We start from the raw sequence: 20,519 nt of genomic DNA, 5'->3' as shown, positions 1-20,519 counted from the left end.
GTCATCTTGAATTCGAATCAGTCCAAAAAAGGTACAATGCACAACTAGGGACGAAGGGGAAACTGCATATGAAATTTGAGAAAGATCTATCCAGTACTTTCCAGAAATAGCGGTAACAAACTTTTACTTCCAAAATCCAAGATGGCCACCTGTCGGCCATCTTGAATGTGAATCAGTTCAAAAAAGGTACAATGCACAACTAGGGACCAAGGGGAACCTGCATATTAGATGGTGGGCTAATAATTGCAAAAAATGAACTATTCTGGGTATTGATCATCTATACTAAGGATTACCACTTGAATATGAGGATCTGTTAAACTGGGCAAAACTCCCAAGAAAAATACCAATACTCCAAAAATGCAATTAGTACACAAAACAAGAGTATCAGCAAAAATGATGAGTGCTCCCAGAAAACATCTTCATTAGATACAAAATTTTAACAAAGGGCAATAATTCTGTAATCAAGGGGTTGCGGGCCCTAACATTGGTATACTGCCCATTTTCTTAGTATAACCAATGCATACACCAAGTTAAATGATGGTTAAAGCAAACAAGCCTATGCTTATCACACAAAATTTCAACACAAGGGCAATAACTCTGTACTCAGGAGTAATAGGCCCTAACTTTGCTACACTGCACCTTGCTTTGTATGACTGATGTATAAATCATGCTTCAATATCCTAGTTTAAATGCAGGCAAAGTAATGCACTGCGCACAAAATTTAAACAAAGGGCAATAACTCTGTTTTTGGGGGTTGTCGGCCCTAACATTAGTACACTGTGCATTGTCCTCATATGATCAATGTATACGCCAATTTTCATTATCCTTCTTTAAATAAAGTTATGCTCCAGATGAAATATTTTAAACAAAGGGCAATAACTTTGTAACTGAAGGGTCCAGAGCCCTGAATTTGAGTCAATTCAAGTCATATTAATATGATCAATGCATACACCAAGTTTTATCAGTCATAGGTCCAATGCAAGCAAAGTTATACTCTGGACACAAAATTTTAATAAAGGGCAGTAACTCTGTAACTGAGGGGCTGAGTCTTGTATCCTCTTAGTATGACTGATGTCTACACCAACTTTCATGATCCTTGCTTAGCTGTGGGATTGCTTAGCTGTGGGCAAAGTTATGCTCCGGACATGAAAGGATGGACAAGGTGACAAATATACACTCCTATCAACAATTTCTAGGAGCATAATATAAATTCACAAAAATTGGATGACGGAATAAGGAGTTAAAAACTGTATATCCTATGATTACAAATTTTTTAACAATCATAAAAGTGTAACTTCTATCATTGTGAGTGTATAATAGACACATTCAATATTCTCTTTTTCAGTCAATATATTCTTGAAGTGAAAAAGATTTCACCGATGTAGAAAGAACTTTAGTCTCAGGATAATGAACTTTGACATCAATTCAAAATTTTATCATAATTATCTACATCATAGCATATACAAACATCTTAAAATCAGCACAAAGAACACTAAGTTAAGAATCTCCAGTCCTGTAAATATATCATCACCTCTGATTATTTGTTTTTTGTCTCTTTCGAAGGTGCTTGTCTTCAAGTTGACTAGTGTTGTCCATGCCTTCTTCCTTGCAGACAACTGCGTATGCTGTGGATTGTACAGACATACAAGATGAAAGGTTTAGTATGTGCATGTATATGTAAAATTATAACTTGTATATTTCATAAAAGAGAAAAATAAGAAAACTCCTCTTAACTATCAAACATTTTCATTTTTGAAATAAAAAGACTTTTTATTTTTTAACAAGTGAATGTATACAGCACTATTCATGTTATACCAAAACTACACCTAAGAAGAAGTTATAATGTAGCAAAACACAAATTCATTACATATGTATACTTGTACCTTTTTCAACTGACTTTGTGAAAGCATTTTTTTTCTTCCTAGCATACTCTCTGAAAAGAAAAGAATTAATTCAACATCTTAATTTACTAGATCTAGAACAATACGGATTAGAAAGAAACACATTTGCAAACTTATTTTAAATGTACTATTCATTCAGTTTGCAAATTGTTTTTTTCTTTCATAACAATATGAAACTATAAAAAATATTCATACCAAAGCTTAAATGGTATTAATGATAAATAAGCCATATCATTTATGAATGTTTATAAAGGTTTAATTGAGCTACTGAATATATGTATTATAATGCCCCTGATTTAACATAACAAAGTTTCAGTTGGCCCATGGACATTTAGATTTACATCTGTATTTTAAGCAATAAAATGTGCACATAAACAATGTGTATCACAGTGGTTAAGTCTGGGGCGATGCAGTGGTAAAGCCTTTCACCTAAACATCCAGGATTTGATTTCCAGGACAAACATGAAATGTTAAGGGGTTAACTGCCCGACCTTGTGGGTTTTCCCTGGGCACTCTGGTTTCTTCCCCCAGTAAGAGCCCTCTCACACTTCCATCCAGGCCAACAAAAGTAATTAATATAAGCTGATGGCTTGTTTTGTAATGGCTGTACAATAAATTAAGTTTATGAAAGCATTACCCGAATTGATTTTGTAAGTCATCTGCCATAACACTTGCAACAACAGGTTTCCTTGAGGCATTAGCATACTTGACATACTGAAACAGTGAATGGCATTCATTTATACTGCATCGTTATATATAAATCTCACATGTCATTACATTTAGAAGTACGTATCAGTACTTATATTGTTAAAAATGAATAAAGCATCGCTAACTGAGGACGTCGGATTTTGTTGTGATTGCACCTCCGTGTAAATAAACCCCTTCCGTTGTTGGAGTAGGTTAGTCTGTAGTTCATAAATCAGGAGACGCTTTTACTTGAAGTCAAATTGACGGATCCATTTAGATGGCTGCAATAACGTGACGTTTGCTGTTATGCTTTAACGACTTTACGACTTTTTTCCATTAAACATTAAAAGCCATGTTATTGATATCTTAAACATTTGCTTATTAAGCAAAAGACTGAAAAGTCAACATTATCAGATTAACTTCTGTAGCTTTTACATACCTGTCGAACTCGAGATAACAACCGCGGATCACTAAAATATTGCTTCTTTTGTTTCCTTTGGGACGACATAATCGATTAGTAACATGTGAAAACCTAATTCATTTGAAAATAATTGAAACACGACAAATCATAAATTTAAAACGGTACCCACGAGTTTCTATCCGGATACAGCAGAACACGCGTAAAATGCTTAAAGAAGCGGATGAAATTTCCGGAAATAACTTGGAAGAGGTAGAAACTAACTACGAAACTGACTCCGGAAGGGCTTACTAGTTGTCAGCTTTCGTAAAAATGGATGTCGGGTACATGTGTCGAATACTTCTAGGTTAAAAATTATTCAATCCAATTCGGAAATAGCCTGTTTTTTTTTTTTTTAGAAAAATAGTGATCTAGCTTACAAAAAAAACAGTCTCTTCTATTTATAGGGCATGTTTTGTACAGTCAGGGACTAGCCCAATGAAAACGGGGGATTTTGGCGTCTGCCTTTGTATGATCTTTATAAGTTCTTTATTAGTTTGATCTTTACCTTTTTTCTCTTAATTTCATTCACTTCATTATAAAAAAATGAGAATAATATCAAACCATCACTCCTCAAGAAATGACTTGTACATGTAAACTTTAAGTGTCCAAATCCAAGATAGCCACCTGCTCATCATTTTAATTCTCTCTCTTTCTGATCAGTCCCAAAATGAACTATGCAAAAAAGTTCATCAAATGGAAGAATTACAGGAAAGCATACATAGGCAATGATTATAACCCGCAATCACAAGACACTAGGTTACCAATCAGAGTCTACTACCAAAGTGGAACTAGATGTTAGTCTGAACAACAAACCAATACGGCAGTCAGTATCAGCCAACAGTTTGTTTACATGAGAGGTCTTATATTTTATAAACTGGTTAATTACACTAATTTGTGATATTTATATTCATATTCATTTAAGATACATTAATTCATTCTTTTATTATAATTACAGATACAATTCAACTATATTGTTTACTGGCAACAATTATAGAATGTCACACACGAGACCTCCGTTATAACGTCATGAAGACGCATGCCAATAATTTATGTACTTCAGGGGAATAATTTCTTACTTGTTATGCCCTGACCAAGCCCATAAGGGAGCACAACCTGTCAACAATAAGAAATAAATAGTGCCAACTTACTTTGAGCTTGTTGCAGCTGATATCCTACTTAATTCACCCTACTCCCCAACCACCCTGCATACCTGTTAGGTATCCAAGCGAGGAGTATAAAGAACACCCTTAACCAACACCAAAGCAACAGCATTGGCTTCACTCCTTGGGTTGTATGTTGATTACAAGGTGATACAAGTCTGATTTATGATTTCTATTTTCAAATAAAAGAAGCTGACAAGTGAATAGATACATTATATGTGGAAGATTTGAAAAAAAAAACACTTTAAATATCTTTTGTGAAAATGTTTTGAAAACAGAAACAAGAATGTAATTAATCAAAAACGATTGATTGAATGTTGTGATCTGTTTAATACAATATCTAGAAAACAGGTTTAAAATAATTTTTATTGAAAGCACAAAAGGCAACAAAAAAACGGTAAAACAGTCTGCCAAATAGATGCTATACAGAATCAGTATATACTATGATACTTAGTAAACATCTATAATTGATTCATCATGAAGATATCCATGTTGTCAAAAGTTTTATACAAAAAACAAAAATGCAATATGATTAGTAAAATGGAAACATCTATGATCAAGCTTCTGTATGAACTATATACAGCTATATCAAATGTTTAATATTATCACTAACAAACATATGTCCCTATAGTTTGAAAGATGCTAACAGACTTGTAATTCCACAGCTAGCCCTTGCTATAGGCATCTGCTGAAAATATGAAGATCCACTGCCCACTATTGCGACTAGCTATATGTGAATTTCTATAGCTGAGACTTATGTGATAAAGTGATGCCAAACCACCAACAGTTGTAAACAAAGTACTAAGAAAAATACATACAAGTAAAAATTTTCAAAACACTGAATATATCACAATGCACTAATTATTGTTGACAATTGATGAAAGTGAATTCAAACCACAATCAGCAACGGTTATTAATGCTGATTATTCAAAAGACTTGGAGTACAATCTTTCATTGGATAATCACTTTTAGTGTGTAGCCAACCTCTGTCCTTTACAAAATATGGAGTACAATCTTTCATTAGATAATCACTTTCGGATGTCACAAAATGTAAACATGTAAAGATTTTGATAAAACTTTTCTGTGGTACCCGAGACAAGGTTTGTAAATAGGCTGGTTCCAGAGATAAAGGAATTGTCATATATCCCTCTCTGTATAACACACAAAATATATAATAGACTGTTTCTGATTCGATATGGAACACAAACCAGCAATATATGTAGACTTTTTGGTATACATAGGAATCTCTGTCAATGGTTTTGATTTTACATTAATTTACAATAATCAGTGTATATATATATACCATGTGCATCAAAGATTGTATCCATTGTACTGAAAATCCTATCTCTGATTGATTTGACTAAAATCCTTGATTCCAGAAGATCTACATGAACAGTAAAATTTATGACTGTAATACATCAAAACATTTCTAGCCATGTTACTTATATCAAATAGTTCTATCTGCCTAAGTGTTAGTTTAATACAAGTAAAAAAATATATACAAAGAAAACACCAATGTTATCTGGCCCCACTTGTATAAAACATCTCAACTTGAGATTTCCTCAAGTCAAGATTTTCCTCAGCTGATATCTCCTCAAAAACGGCTTGCATAAAATTTTCTCAAGGAACAGGAGGAAGGCATCGGCTAGGATGTCCTGAAATTCCTTGAGGAATTTTCATACAAGATATTTTCAAGGAGGTATTAGCTGAGGAAAATCTCGACTTGAGGAAATCTCAAGTTGAGATGTTTTATAAAAGTGGGGCCTTACTAGTTCATCAAAATGATCACACCTGAAAATTTAGAAATGAGATTAATAAGTAGGCCCTGAATTGACTGGGAGATATAGAGAATTTATTTGACACTTGGAAAATCTTGTTCTTGATTCTTGAACACAATACTATTTTCACGGAACTTGTAACTGATCACACATGATAGCACAAGGTTGTTTATAACCAACATATATTAAATAGTGCTTTAATCATGTGCCTCTCCTTTTTTTGTTTTCATTTTTTTTTTGGGGGGGGGGAGGGAGGGGGGAGACGTTAGTCCTGTTTTCAACATCAATTGATACACATTGTGTTTACATACTGAAGTCAACATGTATAAGAGGTATAATTCAGTATTAATCTAAACTTAATGTGCAACATATACAGCATCAAAACTTCAAATTACTTAACTCACAATATTTGTAGATCTTTTGACAATCTTGGTTTGAAATATCACAATGCAATGTCAAAATTATTGATAGAAAACTTATATATATCAAAACAAGAGATCCCATCATTTGGTCTTTATTTGTTCTATCAAAAATGGATCTTTCCACTTCTTTTTTCTGCTTTCCTCTGTTTTTGCTCTAAATTATGAAATTAGAAAATTTCTCGTTAGAATTAGTGATAAGAATTCTTAACTGCCAAATCCAAGAGGACATACAAAATTTTAAAGAGCTCCATCCAGTACTTCAAGAAATGGACATAACAAATTTTCATTGTCAAAATCGAAGAGTGCCACCTGTCAGCCATCTTGTTTCTCTGATCAGCCCCAAAATGGAATACCTGTATGCATAACTTTGGACTAAGGCAAATATACATTGGAAATTTGAGATTGATGTACTAAGGACAAAGAGCAATTTGATGGATCCACCATCTGAAATGAAGGGCTAAAATATTCCTATAAATAGACCAATGCTAAATAATAACTCATCACCATTGACAGTATGCTTGACTTACCTGTAACAAATAAATTAGTATTGTTACAACTTGCTTACAACCAAAAATCAAATTCCAACATTGTGCCATTAGCACACACTCAAGCCTGAATATATTCAAGTTTTTTGAAAATACCAATCTTAAGTTTTAAAATGCCAATCTTGCTTTGTTGATGTCACATTTACAATAGTCTGAATTCTATAAGGAAAATTTCTTATCAAGTATTGTGTTTTGAAAGGATAATAATTAATTTGCATGCCAATGTGGTTCAAACAATGCTTAGTAGTGATATGTAAAATTGATTATTGAGATTTACCACTGAAACAAGTACATGATATAGAGTTGGGATCAAAATATCAAATTGTAAATATAAATTGCATATGTAGCCTTTGTTTCTCATTGATTGTTATAACCACTGTTTAGTAAAATTTGGTGAGTATTATTTGAATGATCGAACAACTAGTGCATTAAATATCAACAATATGACAAACCTAAATATATAAACATAAACATGTGTAAACTGATTTAATTATGATGAAATGTATGGAGAGGTAACTGGAACAGTCTCTTTTACTCCTAATATCATCAATATGTATTCAAGATCCCATACACTGCGAGAACTGATTGCAAGTCGGTAGTTTTCTCCAGGAACCCAGGCATTCCTCCACCATTCGAACCTAGCAATTCCTTAAAAGTCCCTGTCAATTATGATTTGTCTTTCCTCACTTGTGTACCCTGTGAAAAAGTTAAATACATATTGATGATCAGGGTAAGTGACCGCTACTCAATCAGAACACTGACAGTAAAAAAAGTGATCTGCCAGTAAGACCGGTAAAGCATTGGTCACAAACCCAAAGTTCCAGCTACTCCTACAACAAGAAAAAATAACTGAAAAAAGATGTATATGTCGTTAAAAACATGTCTAGAAAACAACATGTACAAGTATATCGCATGATACTGAAAACAGGACTAAATAAAAATTCATTTATACCCACAAGACTAGAGACCCAATCATTGACTACATCTAAGGATGCTTTAGCATTTACCAGAGGACTTTCAGTATTAGTTTTTATCAGGTAAAATCCTTTGTTCATTGGAGAAACCATAAATGGGTGTATAGGCAAAAACAATAACATAAGGATATTTGAATCCATGCTGTGGGGAAAAAATGAAGTTTAAATTATTCAAAATTGGCAAAAAAATCTAGGGCAGAAAAACCACTTGAAGTTATCAAAAGTTTGTGTTACATGTTGTCACCGTAATTCTATTACATTGTAAAATGATATCAACGATTTCTGTTTCACTAGATCATCAATACTGATCTGACACAATGCTGGACTAAATCTCACGTAATCCTTCTCTTAGGACATTAACAACAGATGAGAATAGATGAATAGTTGCAACATGCTTGAATGTGTTTATCACTTTTCCCACCTCAACAGTTTGTGGAAGTCAGCAATCAAATGTTTAATACTGCATTCATTAGTCAATGCAGAAATATCTTTCCAAACGCACATGGTTAGCAAAAAATTTTTCTGTAAAAAGTTTACAACTGTGAAAAACCTCCATTTCTGTTATGATAAAATTGATAAAAACTGAAAAATAACCCCTCTTGGACATTAACTTCATCAAGCAAAAGCAAAGTTATTTTGATGTACCAACTAAATGAAAACAAGCTATGTGTTTTGCAAACAAATTCAATATTGGCCAAGATATCTTCATTAACATACAGTAAACTTTATCACTGTACTGCTACAACAGGACAAGTTCTTTTGCGATCTACACCAGACTTCAAACATAAGAGTTAAACATTAAATGAGGGGCTAGAGTGTACTCTTTAATAAATGAAACCGAAGAGGTGAAACATAGAATTCTCAAACATGGTGTTATCAATTGAATTTCTACCTTACCGATAAGTCAGCAAGTGAGTCAATTCTATCACCAAAGTTGTCCATTTAATTACCAAGTATAGTCATTACTTGTTTCTGATTACAGATTGATTTTGAAGTGTACCACCTCAACACATCTACACTGTGCTTGAATCACACAAATGTTTGACTGACACCAAAAGTGTCAGATATGTATCACTAGTACACAAGACAGTGTCCTACTCTATATTTTTTTGTAATTGGTACTGGGAATACAGGAAACTGGGTCAAATCAGACAGCTATTTTACTTTTTGTTTAGATATTACTTAAAAAGCGGTTTTAACAATGATAGTATGAACAATAATATGATGATGCTACCTTAAATTAACAGCTTAAACAAACAGACTATCTGATAAATACTACATTTGTAAACAATTGGTCATTCATCTTGTTATTAACAACAAAACAGAGCATGAAATTCTTCATCAATCCTTTGACTTCTTTACGATGCTTTTGTTTGTCGTTATCAATTTTTTTATTACACAGAAGGTCTTTAAGCTTTCCAACCACGTCAAGACATCGGTCATTAGGGAAGGCACATTTTTGGGCCTCATTTCCTTTCTTATTACAGCCAGAAATGTTTCTCTTTGGGTGGTTATATTCCCATAAAGATGTTGAAACATGGGTAAAAAAACAAAAGGAAAACATATTGCAAGGTGGAACTATATGATGGTACATCAAAGCTTTACTGCATGTGATGAGTTGATGACTGAGAGACATCCATTTCATGCATTCAGTGATTATCCACATTATGTGATCAATGTTAGTATTACAATTATACTGACAAGCAACGTTTTCTACATAGATGGCTGCAAAAAATGCACAATCATTGTGCATCTGGAAACAAGGCCCGCCTTCGTTAGGGAGGATTAATTCCATTTGTGTCGACTTCAATTTTGATAAAGATAGTGTCATCATGAAGATACGTTCTTGTTTCCAATACGGTATGAGAGACAAAAAGGGGGCAACCAGATGCAATGTTCATCTCAGTCTGTGGTCTCCTAAAGCTGTTGCTGTTGGGGTCAGGTCTAAAGGTGTCAGAAAGGTGTCTTGTTCTTGTGTCCTGATCTAGCAGCATCATCACCACTTTTTGTTGGAATGGCCAGGGAAGGAGACTATCAAAGTCACCTCTCATAACCACAAAAAACAAGGACATGTGTGTACCTGAATAAGTCAAGATTTCATGATTATATCATTATACATTTTAAACAAAAGACCCATATTTCAAAAGTTAATATGGACTTCATAAAATGTTTAATTTGGGCCAGGTGAGCTATTAATGTGAAAGAAGGTCAAGGTCATTTATATGAAGAATCTCAATAGCATTTCACATGCTACAGGGCAAATATCAACATTCTTGGCCATTTTGTTGTTCAGTCAAACTTAACAAAGGCTACTTGTTTGAATGAAGCCATTTAAGGTACTAATACGTTCGATTCAAGTGACCTTGAAAGTAGATTGAGGTCAGTTATAGGCAAAAAATTAAAACCACATAACCCCATCAGGCTTCATTAACCTTTGCCTGTTTTCTTCCCTCAAAGACTGAAAATAGATGCCACAACAAAGTGACCATAATCTCACAGGTGTTTTGTGACAGGAAAATAACTATCAAGGACTGGAAAGGACCGATACCTTTGCCCATGCCATCTCCGTTCAGATAAACTCGAGCACACATCTTGTAACCAAACTGGCTGGTGTAGAACGGCTGACTGTACAGAGACAGTGTTCGTCCAGTCTGTGCTTCCTGTTTTCTTCTTGCAAAATCTCTTATTTTCCACATCAAGGTGCCGTTGAAAGAAGCAGTCTCATGTATCTGGAGTCTGAGGTCTAATTCTGCTAGGCGGACATCTATCAAGCCAACCTGTCTCTCATGGTTCTGTATCTGGTTAGCAACATTACCTACAATAATCAAAACAAGATAAACATACTCAGTACTGCTAAAGCAACACATGTCCCATACCAAAAACCCCCATTCAGCTGTTACACTGTAATAATTTGTGAAGATGGTGCTATTTGATATAAGTTATGAAAAAAAGAATATGCCATTATTTTGTTACGGATTTTGATAAGACTGACAATATGACAATACAGTTTTATAAGATTGACAATATGACAATACAGTTCTATAAGAGTGACAGTATAGTTTTATAAGAATGACAATACAGTTTTATAAGATTGACAATATGACAATACAGTTCTATAAGAGTGACAATATATTTTATAAGACTGACAATACAGTTTTATAAGATTGACAATATGACAATACAGTTCTATAAAAATATGACAATATAGTTTTATAATTGTGACAATATTATGACAATACAGTTTATAAGATTGACAATATTTTATAAGACAAAATACAATTCAATATAAAAATGACAATATAGTTTTATAATTGTGACAAAATGACAATATATTTTGATAAGAGTGACAATACAGTTTTATAAGACTGAAAATACAATTTTATAAGATTGACAATATGACAATACAGTTTTATAAGAGTGACAGTATAGTTTTATAAGAATGACAATACAGTTTTATAAGATTGACAATATGACAATACAGTTTATAAGAGTGACAAAACAGTTTTATAAGACTGACAATATGACAATACAGTTCTATAAGAGTGACAATATGACAATACAGTTCTATAAGAGTGACAATATGACAATATAGTTTTATAAGAATGACAATACAGTTTTATAAGACTGACAATAAGATTGACAATATGACAATACAGTTTTATAAGAGTGACAATATAGTTTTATAAGACTGACAATATGACAATATAGTTTTATAAGACTGACAATATGGCAATACAGTTCTATAATTGTGACAATATGACAATACAGTTTGATAAGACTGACAATATGACAATATAGTTTTATAAAAATGACAATATAGTTTTATAATTGTGACAAAATGACACAGTTACTATAAGACTGTACAATTTTATAAGACAATATGACAATACAGTTTTATAAGAGTGACAATATAGTTTTTAAGACTGACAATATGACAATACAGTTCTATAAGAGTGACAATATGACAATACAGTTCTATAAGAGTGACAATATGACAATATAGTTTTATAAGAATGACAATACAGTTTTATAAGACTGACAATACAATTTTATAAGATTGACAATATGACAATACAGTTTTATAAGACTGACAATATAGTTTTATAAGACTGACAATATGACAATACAGTTCTATAAGAGTGACAATATGACAATACAGTTCTATAAGAGTGACAATATTACAATATAGTTACAGCTTATAAGAGTGACAACACAGTTCTATAAGAGTGACAATATGACAATATAGTTTTATAAGACTGACAAATATGACAGTTTTATAAGAGTGACAATATGACAATACAGTTTATAAGACTGACAATATACAATTTTATAAGATTGACAATATGACAATACAGTTCTATAAAAATGACAATATAGTTTTATAATTGTGACAAAATGACAATATATTTTGATAAGAGTGACAATACAGTTTTATAGACAATGACAATACAGTTCTATAAGAGTGACAATATTACAATACAGTGCTATAAGATTGACAATATGACAATACAGTTCTATAAGAGTATGACAATATAGTTTTATAAGAATGACAATACAGTTTTATAAGACTGACAATAAGATTGACAATATGACAATACAGTTTTATAAGAGTGACAGTATAGTTTTATAAGACTGACAATATGACAATACAGTTCTATAAGAGTGACAATATGACAATACAGTTCTATAAGAGTGACAATATGACAATATAGTTTTATAAGAATGACAATACAGCTTTATAAGAGTGACAACACAGTTCTATAAGAGTGACAATATGACAATATAGTTTATAAGACTGACAATATAGTTTTATAAGACTGACAATATGGCAATACAGTTCTATAATTGTGACAATATGACAATACAGTTTGATAAGACTGACAATATGACAATATAGTTTTATTATTGTGACAATATGACAATATAGTTTTGTAATTGTGACAATAAGACAATATAGTTTTATAAGAATGACAATACAGCTTTATAAGAGTGACAACAACACAGTTCTATAAGACTGACAATATGACAATATAGTTTTATAAGACTGACAATACAGTTTTATAAGTGACAATATAGTTTTATAAGACAGTGACAATATGACAATACAGTTCTATAAGACTGACAATACAGTTTTATAAGACTGACAATACAGTTCTATAAGACTGACAATATAGTTTTATAAGACTGACAATATGACAATACAGTTCTATAAGACTGACAATATGGCAATATATATTTATAAGAGTGACAATGTGACAATATAGTTTTATAAGACTGACAATATGACAATACAGTTCTATAAGACTGACAATATGACAATATATATTTATAAGAGTGACAATGTGACAATATAGTTTATAAGACTGACAATTTGACAATATAGTTTTATAAGAGTGACAATATAGTTTTATAAGAGTGACAAGGTGACAATACAGTTTTATCACCAATATGTAATTAAGTGATATAATCAGTTGTAAGTGTATGAGAATCAGTCAGGAATGAAGCGACTAGATTGCTGGTTACAATTCTTATAAAAATAGAAATTTTTTGACCTAGTAACAACTCTGAAACTCAAACTTGCTCAAGACATTTAAATGCTTTATAAGTGAGTGGGTTTTTATAAAAATTTCTTCAGATGAGAAGTTGCTATAGTGCTGACATGATTTTCTAAAAATAACAAGTGACCTTGATCTTAACTCAACAACCCTGAAACTGGAACTTTTCAAAGATATTACTGTCTTTTGTAAGTGTGAGTTGATCAAAATCTTCTAAGGAATGAAGCCATTAGAGCTCTGATATAGTTAAATGTAGTAGCAGTTTACCTTGACCCAACAACACTGAAAACACCAAGTTGTTAATGTATGTTGATGCCTTATATGCGTGTGAATTTTGATGTCAATTCTTCAAGGAATGAAGCTCCAAGATAACAACTTTTTGAAAAAAGTAAGGGTGACCTTCCTGACCCAAAAACCATCAAGGAATGTCACTAGAGCACAATAATTTTTTAAAAGATTAGAGTGACCTTTTACATAACCTGAAAATGGCACTTGTCTTAGATATTTTGATATTATAAGAATGAAAAGTGCCTTAGATATTTTGATATTATAAGAATGAAATTTGATGGCACCTTTATTAGCTGTGAGTCAACTGACTCATAGACTGTGACCATGAAACTATAACTCCAGGTATAATAATAGCTGACCTTCGAGTAGGTTTACCAAAGACCTTTAAGAAATTATGTTTCTAAAGTGATAAATGACTGTGACCTTCAGACTGAGGTATTTTGACCTTCGGACTGAGGTATTATCATATATGACTTCTGCTTGTAGTTTGATCAAAATGAACTTCAGATCTAGAGTTGACAATGAATAAAATGCCTTTTTTCCTATAAATAGAAATGTTGACCTATATATCATTTTGCCCGGCATGTTAGGACATGATGCACTGGGATATCACTCAGAGGAACAAGAGAGTCATATGTAACATTACACATCAATCTGTGACCTCTATTACATGGCTGGGAATGCAGTTTATGTAAATAAGTATCGGTAACTGTGACTTTTGAGCCATAAAACATATTAATCCTTCTCGTACTAATGATAAAGATCATGTGATATTTCAAGTCCTAGAAAGAAAATATGTTTACATGCATGGATCCTGTTTCATCAGCATCATATATATTGAGTGAACAAAGCTGAAGAAATAAATCAATGTTAAACAACAATGTATTTACTGGAAAACTAGTGTTATCAATGTTATCAATACCTGGGACACCCTCTCCTATTCCTCCACCAGCTCCATTTCGTTCTATCTGTGTTACTCGTTCCGAGATGTTTGTCTGACCATCACGAAGGGTTTGGATATCACGTCCCTGTTTATCAACTGTATCTTTCTTTGCCAAATCTTCGACTCTTCTTTCAAGGTGGATCACCCTTTCAGTCAGAGCAACAGCTCTCAACTAAATAATTTCGTTGTAAACTCTAATCATTGATTTGATTTCTCTTGTTGATTAATGCATTAACCATATAGAGAAATGTTTCCTGCTGATACAGAATTTTACCATCTAATAAAATTATTTCTATCCTTGCCTTATATTTACTGTATCAATACACACATGTCAATCTGAATACAAATTCTAAAATAATAGTCATAAATGTTTTTTCTTTCATTGGATGATAGGATAATCAAAGACATATTCATGAATCTTGATTATATTTACTGTGTCTTATATCTACTTTATCAAAATTTCCTCTTTAATATTAATCATATCCATATGAAGAATAGTGCCAGTTTTAAAGCAAAAGTATTGATAACTGATGAATACATTACAATTACACAAAAGAGTGGTAAAACAAAAAATGAGATAAAAGTTTAAGGCACTTGCCAATATCTATTTTAATTAATCATATCAAACCTTCATATCCTTGACAGCTATTCTGCTGGCTTCCATACCATCTTTCACCAAGGCCACTTCTCTCAGACACTGATCCACCGTCTTCTTATAGTCCTTCCGACTGGCAGAGATGTCCTGTTACAATATATAGTAAATGATGATCTAGATATGGCTTTATGACTCTAGTGCTGTATAATATGTTTTCTATTGTCCTCTCACTGCCTTTCTATATTAACTATATGAACAAATATGGAAATACTCCTTCATTATGCGAGGAAAGAATTCCATTTCCATAACATTTGCCAATATAAATGTAAAGATCTTACACAAAGCATTTTCACAAGTTAAGTGTAAAAAACATTACATACCTTTTCAATGATGCTGGTTAATACCTTAACACACTGATATTTTTTTTTTGAAATGTACTGAAAAGATTTGTGTATACACTTAAGTATTAACACATTAAAATAATAAATTATATTTAGCTAAAGATTAAGTAATGACCTGTATCTCTCTACGAATCTCCATACTCTGTACATCAATGCTGGCTGTATACACAGTGGTCAGCTGCAGGTGGTGGTCAATCGACTCCTGTTCGTGCTTTTTAACATTTTCCTGTGATCCCTGGAATAACAGCAAACAAGAATACAACTATCCAAACAATGAAGGGAATATCCAAACAATGATAGGAATATCCAAACAATGATGGGCCTATGGGAATATCCAAACACTGATGGGAATATCCAAACAATGATGGGAATATCCAAACAATGATGGGAATATCCAAACACTGATAGGAATATCCAAACAATGATGGGCCTATGGGAATATCCAAACACTGATGGGAATATCCAAACACTGATGGGAATATCCAAACAATGATGGGAATATCCAAACAATGATGGGAATATCCAAACAATGATGGGAATATCCAAACACTGATAGGAATATCCAAACAATGATGGGCCTATGGGAATATCCAAACACTGATGGGAATATCCAAACACTGATAGGAATATCCAAACACTGATGGGAATATCCAAACAATGATGGGAATATCCAAACAATGATGGGAATATCCAAACAATGATGGGCCTATGGGAATATCCAAACACTGATAGGAATATCCAAACAATGATGGGCCTATGGGAATATCCAAACACTGATGGGAATATCCAAACAATGATGGGAATATCCAAACAATGTGATGGGCCTATGGGAATATCCAAACACTGATGGGAATATCCAAACAATGATGGGAATATCCAAACACTGATGGGAATATCCAAACACTGATGGGAATATCCAAACAATGATGGGAATATCCAAACACGAATATCCAAACAATGATGGGCCTATGGGAATATCCAAACACTGATGGGAATATCCAAACACTGATGGGAATATCCAAACAATGATGGGAATATCCAAACAATGATGGGAATATCCAAACACTGATAGGAATATCCAAACAATGTGATGGGCCTATGGGAATATCTAAACACTGATGGGAATATCCAAACAATGATGGAAATATCCAAACACTGATGGGAATATCCAAACAATGATGGGAATATCCAAACAATGATGGGAATATCCAAACACTGATAGGAATATCCAAACAATGATGGGCCTATGGGAATATCCAAACACTGATGGGAATATCCAAACAATGATGGGAATATCCAAACAATGATGGGAATATCCAAACAATGATGGGAATATCCAAACACTGATAGGAATATCCAAACAATGATGGGAATATCCAAACACTGATGTGAATATCCAAACACTGATGGGAATATCCAAACACTGATGGGAATATCCAAACAATGATGGGCCTATGGGAATATCCAAACACTGATGGGAATATCCAAACAATGATGGGAATATCCAAACACTGATAGGAATATCCAAACAATGATCTGATGGGAATATCCAAACACTGATGGGAATATCCAAACACTGATGGGAATATCCAAACAATGATGGGAATATCCAAACACTGATGGGAATATCCAAACAATGATGGGAATATCCAAACAATGATGGGAATATCCAAACACTGATAGGAATATCCAAACAATGATGGGCCTATGGGAATATCCAAACACTGATGGGAATATCCAAACAATGATGGGAATATCCAAACACTGATGGGAATATCCAAACAATGATGGGCCTATGGGAATATCCAAACACTGATGGGAATATCCAAACAATGATGGGAATATCCAAACACTGATGGGAATATCCAAACACCAATATTTAAATATCAATATATATATAGGATATCTATCAACCCTTAATCATACATTCAGTACAGATATAACGTATATTGAGAAACCTAAACCTGAAGTACAGGTTGTGAAGAGATCTCTGCAAGAGCTGACCTAAAATTTCCCTTGGAGCCTATTATCCATTCATTTACTGTTGCTGTGTAGGAAAATACAACTTAAGGTCATGGTGCTTTAAGTCTACCAAATTTGAAAGAAATTTATTAAAAATTGTAAGAAATGATCTTTGGACAAAATCAACATTATGAAAACAACAAGGGACAGTGGCTCTTCCAAATAGAGTCAAATCCAACTACTGTTCGTGAAAGCACAACTTCAAGGTCATGGTGATTAAGCCTACCAAGTTTGAAAGAAAACTATGAGAGGAGATCTGTTTATAGGATTAACAGTATGAAAAAAAGGATGTGCAATAAATCTTCCCAATACAGTCGAATCAATTAGCCATTCAGGAAATCACCACTTCATGTCATGATGAACTGGTATAAGCCTACCAAGTTTGAAAGAAAACCCAAGTGAAAATGGAGAGAGGAGATCTCCGTACATGATTAACATTTTGAAAACAACAAAAGGTAGTAGTTCTTCCAAATATTGTCCAATCAAACTGCCACTCATGAAACCACATTTTTATGTCATAGCAATTAAATGTACCAAGTTTGAAAAAGATTGGTTCAAAACTGAGGAGGAGGTTTGTGGATAAACAAGAGTCACAAGGGTCTTAACGGTCACCTGAGTCACAATACTTCTTGTAACATGTCATAGAAATGATTTTGTTAGAAAAAGTAACTTTAACTAGAGTTACTAGAGTGAAGGTACCTTTTGTAAGGATGAAAGAATTATGGACTTATAACAGAATAATAATCAGAACAATTTGATTTTTGTTCATCATGTAAGTCAATTCTTATTTATAGTGGACGATGTAATCGTTAATAATGATAACTCTTTTACACCATATTGTACATAAGTAATTCAGATTTATCGCCCCTATACTAATACATGTCACATAATAAGGGGTACCACTTTGGTGGTACTTCAGTGCTGAAAATTGTCGTGACTTTGCCCGGACGAGCCGTAACTGGCGAAACCGGTTGGCAAGAATAAAAGTTTAGAAATTTACTGATCCTGTTAAGCTGATCGATGTTGAGTTCACACGTCTATGATGATATTTGTATTACGTTAAACATTGAGTGACTCCCTGCATACCTAGAGGTATCCATTCTTCAGCGACTGCACCACCAAAGAAACTTACCTACATTCTCCTGTTAACTTTAATTACATTCACCAGGAACAGACAGCCAGACAACACCTTCGGTAGATTAGGTCAAGTTTAATGGTTGACATGTTTCGACACACTAGGTGTGTCGTCCTCATCCATTTTGGATGAACAAAGAAACTTATCTCTTCGGTATTCTTTCTCCTAAAGCTAATGTTGTAGGTAATGAAATTTTAATTATGATTAAACATTATATATATAAGACAAGATGTCTGCACAAGTCTCTAAGTTTAAATGGTCTCATAAACACAATAAAAGATCACTTCCGAGTACAAAAATACATTGTTTCTTCTAAAAATTGTCGCATAAAAAGGAATTTCGAGAACTGCTGGAAAAAATGGAAACCTATTTTGGAATTATAAACTACATTTTGAGCTGCTTTCTCCATTAACCTCGACATCACCACAATTTCGGTTATCATTTCAATTTTTTCATTTTGACCTATAAATTAACTATAAATGTAGAAATAGGCAGTATCTGATATAGCCCTCCAGCTTGTTTCTTCCTCTTTTCTCCCTCTTTGATCCATTGCCTTTTCTCTCCCTTCTCTTCTGCCCCACCCTTTCCCATCTATCATATTTATATGTATGTCTGTGTGATCGTGTGTGTGTATGTGTGAGGGAGGGTGTGTATGGGTGTGAAGGTGTGTGTGTATGTGTACTCATTCCATAGCATGTATAGGCTGGGCCAAATTTCATAGCCACCACTATATGCTGGTTCGGAGTTTGTCAATTTTCTAGTTAATGTTTGATGATGATGATGATGATGATGATGATGATGTTTGATGTGATGATGATGATGATGATGATGATGATGATGATGATGATGATGATGATGATGATGATGACGATGTTTAGATGGTGATGATTGTTTGATGATGATGATGATGATGATGATGATGATGATGATGATGATGATGATGATGATGTTTGATGTGTGATGATGATGATGATGATGATGATGATGATGATGATGATGATGATGATGATGATGACGATGTTTAGATGGTGATGATTGTTTGATGATGATGATGATGATGATGATGATGATGATGATGATGATGATGATGATGACGATAATGATTGATGTCTGTTGATAATGTATTGTGAAAGATGATGTTGGATGATGATGATATGTTGGGTACAATCTATATATATATTATTTATGATGATGATGATTATTAAAATGTGACTAGACTGAAAATGATATTAGGCCCTTAAATATTGTGGTGTGTCTGTGTATTGGCGTGTATGAGGGCGTGTGTGTGTACTCCAACCATGTGTGAGTGTGGCGTTGGTATGGGTGTGAGTGAAATATTTATGCTTTGAAAAATCGTCGAAAAATAAAAATATTATGAATTTAAAAAAAAAACTTTGAATTAAAAGAAATTGCACTCAAGATTTTAATTTTCCTTTATCAAATCCTCCATCCAGGAACAGTAGAACATCTATGAAATTTTGGTCAATTTGACCTATTTTTGGCTCTGCGTATCAGCCCCTTGTGATCAGTCAAGGTAAATATGTGTATACATCTCATCAAAAGTTAGCTTATATTAATAACCATTCTGCCCTTTCCATGCCATCCCCAGCAGTAAATGTAAAGAGTTCCAAAAAGTAAGATATTGCTACAAGA

The 20,519-nt window shown here is 33.2% G+C and overlaps 1 protein-coding gene across 2 annotated transcripts in view; it reads right to left on the bottom strand.

Annotated features, from left to right (window-relative positions):
• Window positions 1–20,519, bottom strand: part of LOC132557179 (nuclear valosin-containing protein-like) — a 53,368-nt gene that overhangs the window by 18,582 nt on the left and 14,267 nt on the right. The window contains exons 1-4 of one of the 2 annotated variants that reach the window (XM_060221675.1): window positions 3,028–3,396; window positions 2,539–2,615; window positions 1,884–1,933; window positions 1,532–1,625 (exon numbers count right to left, since the gene is read on the bottom strand). In XM_060221675.1, coding sequence (XP_060077658.1) covers window positions 1,532–1,625; window positions 1,884–1,933; window positions 2,539–2,615; window positions 3,028–3,096 — 290 coding nt within the window. In that variant the 5' untranslated portion in view covers window positions 3,097–3,396. Of the gene's footprint in view, window positions 1–1,531; window positions 1,626–1,883; window positions 1,934–2,538; window positions 2,616–3,027; window positions 3,397–20,519 lie in introns of those variants that run through there. The other variant, XM_060221674.1, reaches the window with a different exon arrangement.

Source organism: Ylistrum balloti, unplaced genomic scaffold (genome assembly GCF_031769215.1).
Source record: "Ylistrum balloti isolate Yb309-2 unplaced genomic scaffold, AGI_CSIRO_Ybal_v1 Utg370638, whole genome shotgun sequence".
Taxonomy (NCBI): domain Eukaryota; kingdom Metazoa; phylum Mollusca; class Bivalvia; order Pectinida; family Pectinidae; genus Ylistrum; species Ylistrum balloti.
Note: the sequence above shows the minus strand (reverse complement) of the source record. Positions and strands in the feature narration are given on the sequence as shown.